This window comes from Propithecus coquereli, unplaced genomic scaffold, assembly GCF_000956105.1.
Source record: "Propithecus coquereli isolate 6110/MARCELLA unplaced genomic scaffold, Pcoq_1.0 Scaffold18, whole genome shotgun sequence".
Classification (NCBI taxonomy): Eukaryota; Metazoa; Chordata; class Mammalia; order Primates; family Indriidae; genus Propithecus; species Propithecus coquereli.
In genome coordinates, this window is record NW_012142745.1 from 8722975 (window position 1) to 8733389 (window position 10415).

At 42.2% G+C, this 10415-nt stretch overlaps 1 protein-coding gene across 2 annotated transcripts in view; it reads left to right on the forward strand.

Annotated features, from left to right (window-relative positions):
* The first annotated feature begins 4728 nt into the window (after positions 1–4728).
* Positions 4729–10415, forward strand: part of RHBDD1 (rhomboid domain containing 1) — a 113560-nt gene continuing 107873 nt past the window's right edge. For both annotated transcript variants that reach the window (XM_012642602.1, XM_012642601.1), the window contains exons 1-2: positions 4729–5239; positions 6940–7072. In XM_012642602.1, the coding sequence (XP_012498056.1) occupies positions 4807–5239; positions 6940–7072 (566 nt within the window). In that variant the 5' untranslated portion in view covers positions 4729–4806. The remainder of the gene's footprint in view (positions 5240–6939; positions 7073–10415) is intronic.

The window sequence follows — 10415 nt, forward strand, 5'->3', positions numbered from 1 at the left end:
AAGTAGGCTAGAGATGATTTAGAGTATACTGGAGGATGTGCATAGGTTACATGTGAATACTGCACCATTTTATGTAAGAGGCTTGAGTATCCATGGATTTTGGTATCCAAGGGGGGTCCTGGAACCAATCCCCATGGATACTGAGGAACGACTGTACTTACTACGCCTGGACCATATGCTAGTCACTGTGTATCTGTGGTGATTGCATGGTGGCTCTGGATATTCTTGGTGGTGAAAACAGGTAATTTTTGCCTTCAGCCATCATGCTGCAGTCCTGGAGCCTCTGATGTGGGAGAACCCGTGTACCTAGAACTTAGCAACTGAGCAGAGACAGGTGTGAGATGAGACTGATGAGATTGGAGGGGTGGGCAGGGCACTCGTGCTTGCTTCCCCTTGTTAAGGGGAAGAGTTTGGGCTTTGTACTTGCTGTGAGAAGAAACCATTGAAGGCTTACTGCTGGGGAGTCCAGCTTCAGTTTTCTGTGAGATTACTCTGAGCGGTGATGAAAAATAGCTGGTGAGTATCAGAGGAGAAACAGAGAATCCAGCTGGCTCGATTTTATTGTAACCAGGCTAGTTATGATGATGGCCTAGACTAGAGAAGTGGCCCTAGAACTAGAAAGAAGTAGATTGATAAAAACTGTTTGGAAGAGTTAACAAAACTTGATGGATAGGATTTGGGGGTAGCAGGGTGGTGAGGGCAAAGAACATGTCAAGGAGGTTTCCTACCCCTTCAGCCTGAGTAACTGGATAGACTCATGTCCTGAGATGGGGGACGTGAGAAGAGGAGCTGATTTGGAAGGGGCAGTCCAGTGTTCAGTTTGGGGCATGTTGAGTCTGCGAGGGAGGATGTGCTTATGAGTTAGGGGAGTGCAGGGACTGGCCTTCTCTTCCTTGAGCTCTGGTAACTGGCTTATGGTCTGGGTACAAGTTAGATACATAAACCACTTCCAAAACCAAACTGATTGCACAGGTTTCCAGTTCACAGATAAGTTGCTATAACTAATGATGCCTCTGTGGTTTCTCATACAGCACATCACTCTAAAAATTTCTGGGTATATGATGGGCAGGAGAGTATTAGTCAGCACTCACTTATTGTGATCTATTTTCCTTGGTGTTCCTAGATCTATGCTTGCCTCATCCAAAAGGTCAAGTTACAGATTTGATCTTTACATGGACCAGTTGGATTGTTTTAAGGTACCTTGTGACAGGCTGCATCCCTCACTTGTATGGCTGGCTGACTTGATGATTTATTAGGAAGGAAACTGGGCTATATAGTTGTTATAAAATAGGTCAGCTTTACCTTTGCTACTTAAAACTCAAAACTGTGTTCTACCTATGGTGTTACTCTAGTGGCATTTGTTTTTGGAGTATGATCCAAGAGATGTTTATGCACTTCCCATGTTGGCTATGGTTATATCTTCCTTCTTATTAAGGATGCATTCATTGAGAAGTCAAACCACATAATTTTTCTTTGGATTTCCTGCAGCCAGTATTTTTATTTCCTTTCAACAAATAGAAATAGGCCATTTAGGGACTAGGATTATACATTTTTGTTCTTGGCTGTACCTCCAGTGCCTGGTACAGGGGCTGGCATGCATTTGGCACTTAATATTTATTAAGTAGATGAGTGAAAGAAGGAATGGCTGAACTATCATTCTGTGAGAAAGGATAATTCAGTTTTCAGAAACCAAGACATCAGGCAGACTATTCTTCCTATAAGATTATGTCTCTGAAACCTGCTAGGAAATCAAGGCTGAAAAATATAAACTTGGAAATCATCCTAATGAAAAGAATTATAGAAACCATGAGAGGGGAAGTCCTTGAGTGTGTGCAGGGGAGAATAAAGATAGAGGAAGAGTGAACAGCAGAGAAAGGGGAGTTGGAAGGAGGGGGGCATCCTCAGGAGAGCAAAGTGTTCCGTGGGAGCAGGAGAAGTCAGCAGTGGGCAGGTAGAGCTGGGAGGAGAGAAGGGGTGCACATGGAAAGAGACCTTTGGATTTGGCCAGAAGTAAGGGAGAGCGTAACATGAGCCTGGATGCACGCTGTGAAGTAAGAGGGGAAACTTTTTCTTAAGCAACGATGTAATTAGTTTTTATTTTCTGCTACATATGCCCAGCATCATAGGACACTGCACTGATGTTGAAGGGTTTATTTTGTGATTTCTTATAAGCTGAGGCCATATTTTTTTCATTGCTCCTATTATAGGTAATGATGTTTGATATATATAATATACATATTTATGCATATATATATGTATGTATACACACACACATATATATATACGAAACAAGGTGAATTTTAAAAAAAGTCACAATAGGTGGAGAAATGAAAATTGACTTGTGTTCCAATGTGAAAAATATGCATATGCGTATATGCATATGCACACACATGTATATGTATGCATAATTTTTTCCAGGCATTACTTTGGTGCGGTGTTGATAGAAAGAATTCATATGGGGGTGTAGGGAGTACATTTGAGCCTTATTAGGATGTACCATTTGCAAAGGAATTAATTTTCACATAAATGAAATTACTTTATAGAAATGAAAATAGTAGCTACCATTTATTCAGCATATCTTTTGTTCCAAGCATCTTACAGTAATCCTGGGAAAGAGGTATTATCACTCCTAATTTAAAGTGAAGAAATTGAAGTTCTGAAAGTTTAAGTGATTTTCTCTCTCTTGCAGAGCTAGTAAGTAGGAGAATCCTGACCTTTTTTACTCCAAAGCCCATGCAGTGTGCAGTGTGCTAAGTTAGAATCCTTAGAGAGTCAGAGCGACTTACATATTTGGTTGAGGGCCGAGAAATCTGCACGTAGAAAACAGAAACCACTAGATGAGAACACTTTCAGCATCCTGTCCCCTAATTTGCCTATTTACCCATATCTACCTGATACCTTAAATATTTTTTTCTTTCTGTTAAAAAGAAAAGGATCTTCCCTCAAAGCACTTGATTCTTTTTATTTATCTCTTGCATCTTTAGTTCGTGTCTCTGTCACCCTCTCTTTTGTTATTAGCTTTTTGCCATGAGCATAAACCAGTCCCTCCCTCTCTTAGTCCATTTAGTGTTGCCAAAAAGGAATACCCGAGGCTTTGTCATTTATTAAAAAACAAACAAACAAACAAAAAAAAGGTTTATTTAGCTGACAGTTCTGCTGGCTGTGAGTTTTACTTGATCTTAGCCAAAAGGCTGAGAGCAATGCTGCAAGTTTCAAGACTGGGCATCTGGTGAGAGCCTCAGGTTGCGTCCACTCATGGTGGAAGGCACATGGGATTTGGCCCATGCAGAAATCACATGGTGAGAGAGGCAGCAAGAGTGGGGAGGGAGGTGCCAGGCCCTTTTACAAACCAGCTCTCATGGGAACTAATAAGAGTGAGAACTCATTCATTCCCCCCATCCCCGCCAACCCCTCATTCCCCCCCAAGGAGCGCATTAATCTTTTCATGAGGATCTGCCCCTGTGACCCAAACACCTCCCATTAGACCCCACCTCCAGCTTCATGGATCATACTTCAGTGTGAGGTTTGCGGGGACAAACATCCAAATGGTAGCACTCTCCATAGCAGATGCCTTCTTTATTAGTAATCACAGCATAACAAACCGCTCCAAAGCCTGGTGGAGTAAACCAAGCATCATTTCTTCAGCTTACTGTCCTGTGGCTCAGCAAACTGGGCTGGGCTCAGTTGGACAGCTTTGCTTCTGGGGCAGTAGCTGGCTCGTGGCCAGGACTATCAGGGTGACTGGAGTCTGTGTCTTTTTTCATCGTCCAGCAGGCTGGCCCAGACTTGTCCACATAGTTACTGGTGAGGGTTTCAAGAGAGCGAAGTCTGCAGATCATCTTAAGGTCTGGGGTCGGAGCTCATGTAGTGTCACTTCTCCGCATTCCATCAGCCAAAGCATGTCACAATGCCAGCCCAGGTCCAGGGGATGGAGAAGTAGACTGTTGAGCCACGACTCCTCCTTGTCCGTAACTCCAGTTCACCCTTTAAGACCATAGCCATGTCACCACCTCGGGTTGAATCCGATGCCTGTGCTCTGGGTTTCCCCTCCCACTGGGTTTAGAACATTGCGTGGCAGTTGTTGGTTTACTGCTTTTGGAAAGTGAGCTCCTTAAAAAATAAGGACTGTGTTTCAATCCAGGATTTGACACATAGTAGGTAACTTTTAAAAGCTGAAGTGTTGTCAAAATAAAACATTCAGGCAGTTGATATCTGGCAATGTGAAAATTGGAATAGAAGATAATGTATGCTTACATCTTAAAACTTGCTTGTTGACATTTAAAAACTTTGGAGCAAACTCATTCTAATATATGAAAATTAAATATTTCTTTAAAAAATGGAAGGGGTAAAGAATCGTGGCCAGGCATCTGAATAGAAATCATTATTTAATATTTGCACATTATGTTTGTAGGTTTTTCATTAGGTTACAAGTTTGTTTATAAGGAAGACAAGTTATAATTTCATGACATGTTTTTCAGAGAAATCATACCTGTTCATTAACTGGTTCATTGGGATCTAGAATAACACTTTTATTTTAGAATGTAAAATGAAGGAAGAGTGTCAGCCAGCATCCTGGATGTTACTCTGGAAGACGTTGAATATAAATGTTTCTGTTAGAACGGGAAGTAGCATATATCTGGTGTGGTCTCGTCTTTAACCGAATGTGTCTTACCAGTTTGCTAATTCTTCATTGATAGATTTTCACATGTATTTTTTGTTTCAGGTTCAGCTGTTTGTATACCTCTCCAGATACCTAAAACCTGATCACATTTTTCCTGGGCTGGACTGCTTTCCTGGTATCTAACCATGCAGCGGAGATCAAGAGGGATTAATACTGGGCTTATTCTGCTCCTTTCTCAAATCTTCCATGTTGGGATCAACAATATTCCACCTGTCACCCTAGCAACTTTGGCTCTCAACATCTGGTTGTTCTTGAGTCCCCTGAAGCCACTGCACAGCTCCTGTCTCAGCGTGGAGAGGTGTTACCAGTATAAAGACTGGCAGCGTTTGCTGCTTTCTCCCCTTCACCATGCCGACGACTGGCATTTGTACTTCAACATGGCGTCCATGCTCTGGAAAGGAATAAATCTGGAAAGAAGACTGGGAAGTAGGTGGTTTGCGTATGTCATCACCACATTTTCCCTACTCACTGGGGTGGTGTACCTGCTCCTGCAGTTTGCGCTTGCCGAATGTATGGATCAGCCTGAGTTCAGAAGGAACTGTGCCGTGGGTTTCTCAGGTAAGGCAGACCAATTTCCGAGGCAGCATACGTGGAGGCAGTGAGGGGGTGTGGCTGCTGTCATTTTATGAGATGTGGTAAGGGGACTAAATTCTGAGTAGTTAAGGGCTGCAGGGGCTTGCATCTTGAAGAGGAGGCTGATTGGAGCATAGGAGGGACTAGTTTTTGCTGTTTTACTTTATGCTGTATCATTCGCTTTTGGACAGTCTGACTAGGCCTGCTGAAAGGTGGTTTTGTGGGAAATGTAGTGCTGGAAACATGCACTGGCCCCATCATGTCAGGGCCACAGAGAGACCCACAGGTGTATTTGTAATAGGGAGTTCTCAAAAATGATGAGTCTGCCTGTGAAGCAGGTTCACTGTGCGCTGGGTACCAACTTGTCTGAGTCTGGTGAGACAGAGCACACTCAATATGCAACAAGTTACGTGAAGCAGATTTGCTACTTATGGGCAGCAAGGGACAGCAGGAGCCTGGGATTCATTGTGAACCAGTCCCTTAAGGCTCAGAAAGCTGCGCAGGGCAGGTGGAGTCTTGACTGTGTGTGCCCCACTTGCACTGCAGATGAGGGACCCTGAAAGGCAGCCCACCCCAGCTTACAAACCTGGGGATGGCCTGCATCACTGGGTGAAGCTTTGAGGGACACCCTTTTCTAGAAGGGAGCTGGGCTGTTTTGGCCAGCTCCCCCTGTATCTCAGGATGTTGCATTTTTACTACATTCCATAGTTATTCTTAAGACCTACAAGCGAGAAAGTGGGGGAGAACTACGTAGGTCCAAGGCCACCCAGAGAACTTTCCTGCACATGCATCCTGGTAACTTCATTAAAGTAAGCGTACTACACCCTACTGTGGCTACTGTGGCATGCCCACCGTGGTTTAGGAGCCATGGGAGTCACTCCGCATAACTTATCCTGTTTAATTCATGCAACAGATCCATAGGAAGATGACATTGTCTTGATTTTATAGCTGAGGAAGCTAAGACACAGAGAAGGGAGGTTGCTAGCTCAAAGTTACACAGCTCATTAGTGGTAGACCCGGGATTTGAACACAGTCTGCATGACATGCGATGCATTGTCTCTCACCTTTTTTCCTCACTAATTCTTTTTTTTACAGATATTTCGTGGGACTGAAATTGCCTTCAGGATTAGGTGTTCTAAGTATTAGAATGTGAAGGGGAGGAGGGAAATAGTCCTGAAACAAGGAAATCAGATCCTTCCTTCTACCTTCCCTGCCATCCTTCCCTCTTTCCTCCAGGATGCACCTTTGTGCATCTAATTGTGGGAGAAGGATGAATATATGTCCTGCCTTCAACATGTCTTTCCATAGAGGTTAAAAAAATACATATTACTGGTATTTTTTATTGAGTTAAAATTTATATAGCATAAAATTAACTATTTTAAAGTGTACATTTTAGTGGTATTTAGTACCAGTACTGGTGTTTCATTCCCCTTTTATGTGTTATATGTTTACTAACATACTGAAAGTCAGTATGAATTTCCACGTCAAGAACCATCAAAGGAATGAGTGCCTTGAACATTGTCTTTTTACCAAATGCTGGGCTTTAAGGAATATGGTGTGTTTTAAAGCAAAAAGTTGGATGTAATCGAATAATCAAGTTCACCTTTTAATTAGTTTTCTTTGTAAATGGTGATTCTCTCCACATTTGGATTATTGATATTTGTATGCTCTTTATTCTCTTTTAGGAGTTTTGTTTGCTTTGAAAGTTCTTAACAACTATTATTGCCCTGGAGGCTTTGTCAACGTTTTGGGCTTCCCTGTACCCAACAGATTTGCTTGTTGGGCCGAACTCGTGGCTATTCATTTATTATCACCAGGGTAAGTGTTTATTCTTAGAGAATAAAAATGAAGAACCCAACGTTTCATGGAGAAAGAATTGCAATAATAATGAGGTAACAAATTGCTTTTTACAGTGAAGTTTATTCTTTATAAGGACAGAATTGAGCTTAACAGTTTTAATGTCAGACATTCCTGGGTTTGAATCCTGTCAGCTACTGAGCTGTGTAATTTTGGGGTCGTTGTCTTATCTGAGTTGCAGTTTCCTCGCCTTTTAGGTAGGAATACGAGAACCTAATATACAGATTTGGGGATCAATATTAATCAGCCAGTCAGCTAGTTAATTCTAATAATAATCCAGAGAGGTACATAGAAACCACATAAAGATAAAAACCCATAAGCTGTGTTGGTCTAATGCTTTTAAGTCACTTTAGCTGTAAATTGTCTTGGTAATGGAACTCTTAAAACAAAAGGCTTTATGCAGAACCCAATATATTAATATAAAATGGATCACCTCTGAACTGTTTTGGGTTGAGAGGAAGCTTCAGGCCGTTCCCTTTGCCTTACTCCTGTGTGTCTGTGGCTGCCTCAGAGGCACCTCCACAAAATCCTAGGGCTCCAAGGAGCGCAGTTTCAAAACCGCAGCTTTAGATGAACCCTTTTCTTCTCTGATGAGGACATGGGAATCCGGGAGGTTAAGGAACTCCTCAGACAGCCTGTGGAGGACGCTGGGCTGGTGAGGATTCAGCCTCCTGGTTCCTGCTGCACTTTCCGCCTTTGGTTCCTTTCTCTGCTTTTTGTTTAGAGAAAGGAGGATGAGTTGTGTTATTTTTCCACCGCTTCCACCAGGTTCACTTCCCTTAATCTGTATTGTGCAACTGGAAATGCATGGTTTGCTTATTTATTTTTACTGTGGGGACCAGGACACTGCAAATGGGGGAGATTCAGGAAGATTCAGAAAAGATGGGGATTTTTTTTTTTTTTTTGCTACTGTTTAGACAGGAGTTTTGGTTTTGGTTTTGATTTGTGAGACTGTGTTGGGCGTCTTACCTAATTTTAGAATATTCTTATTGGGCTGTGTGTCAGCCTGTAACCTCCAGTCCTTCTGTCATGCTCTTCTCCCGTGGTGGGCAGCCATTGGTTGCAGGCCTGTAACTGGCAGTGATGTGGCCCGTGTACACCACTCATTTACACTTGTATTGCTACTTGTGGCAGCTCAGCACAGAAAGCCTAACAAAATCTTCAAAGTTTTCTTTGAAAATGGGTCCAGTAATGTCTGTCTCTTACTTCAACAGCCCTGTCCATACCTTGTCACTCACTGTTCCCCTGGCTTGCTCCACGTGACTTGGTTCTCTATGTAGATGATGGGCTTTTGTATGTAACTGGCAACTTTAACATTCATATGAAAATCACTCCCTCTAGTACTTGAACTTGTATCTTGTGATGAATCCATTGAATAATGGTGCCTTTAGTATTCTCAGGCAACTGTTTCTGAAGAGCTCATCATGCATTTTATTTTTTTAGCCACCTCCCCCCCTTACCTGGAAAAGGCATGGTTGCGTTTTTGTGTAATACGCTTATTCTGTGTGGAGTGACCTGATATTCTCAGCCTGGGAATGAAGTGAAATTTCCTGTCTTTGATGTTTAAATGAATAAGTCTTTTGGTTTTTAAGACTTGACTGCTTTGAATGAAAACTTCTAATTTCCGAGCATCTACTTATGCCTATGTCCAAATAAAGACTGAGCTAAACCCTGATCCAGGAAACCTGAGCAGTGAGTGCTTCTTTGGGATGGATCTTGGAAGAATGGGTGTAACCAGAGCTCTCTTTGCTCTGTATTGTATTCTCTTCCTGGTTGTCAATTAGAATTTTCACTGGGAAAACACTGTAAATCTTTAGAACAGAGCCTGCTTTATTGCAGGACTGTATGGGCTGTCCTTTGGGAGGAAAAAAAATCTGCCAAAGCAAATGGTTTGGTGGACCTCTGTGTTTTATGAAAGCCTTGGAATTAGTAATTTCCCGCAATTACGGAGTTTTATGAAGGAAGGCCACTCCAAACAGGCAGCTATTAGGCATTGTGAGGGGTGCGAGGGGTGTGGACTTGACCGCCAGGGTGAAGTCATCACACTCATTACGTGGTGCTGTTACTTTTCTCCGTTCTTGTGTGTGTTAGTTCAGCGGTCGCTCTGCCTCTCACTGTCTCTCCTTTTCCCTTCATGTCCTGGGACCCTGTGGGGTGGCTGTGTTGAGGAGGAGCCCCTGCTCCAGAGGTGGCCCAGGAGGGAGACATGGCAGCCACTTCAGGAGCTGCCTCCTTCACAGATGGCAAAGACTCAAACTCAAAATGTCAACCACGTGTGTCTGGGCCTTGGCATGGGCATCTCCTATCCCTTTCCCTGGAATGCCTTTCACTCTTTTCTCCTTATGAATTCCTGGTTATTCAAGATCCAGATAAAATAATATCTATTCTGTGCTGCTTTTCCTGATTCCTCCAGGCAGAGTTAATTGCTTGTTTTTGTCCCTATAGCGTTTGTAGCTTTCTCTTCCATAAGCACTTTCTCCTTCATAATTTATCCATATTTTTCACTTTTTATGCTGTGAGCTTCCTTAGGGATTGTTTCTTATTCATTTGTGTATCTTAATATCTGCCTGGTGCATATAGTAGGACTTGGTAAATATTTGTGGTTAAATGGACATAAGTTAAAGAATATCAGCAAAGGACCTGTTGTTTTCACGAGTGCCTTTTGGCCTGAAGTCTCTTGCTAGATTCCTTCATTGACCTCTGTCGGGTATTTTAATTTTACCTCATTCTTCCAGTTATAAGGTGGGCTGATATATCATTGTTTTAGAACTCAATATCAGAAATGGAAGGAGAGAGAAGCAGTAGAATATGTAAAATTTATATAACCACTGAAACTGCTAGTTAAGAACTGTCAATATGAACTGTTAACTCTCTGTACAAAGGAGAATGGCTACTTGTCTCTCTTATTACTGTATTGACTGTAAAATCCGTGTCCCATATGGGACAGAATTCCTTAGGTGGCATGAAACTGCCATGCTACTTTGAGTTCTGTCTTTGCATCTGCATACATTTTATGTTAAGGTGCTTCTGATATATTTGTCTAAAATACAGCATAAAGGACAGTGTTTGAGGAGTTGGTGGAGAGTAGAGTAAAAAGAAAAGAGAGAAAAGGTTAGAGTCTTGGGGACAAATCCATACTGAGAGGCTGTGCTACTGTGAGTCATGACATCACCTATCAAATAATGGGCTTTAAAGCAATAGTTTCCAACTATGGGTTCTAACCCATTAAAAGGACATGAAATCAATGTAGCGTGTCACAACTGGCGTTCCAAAAACAAGAAAAGAAAAGAGACATAGAAATATT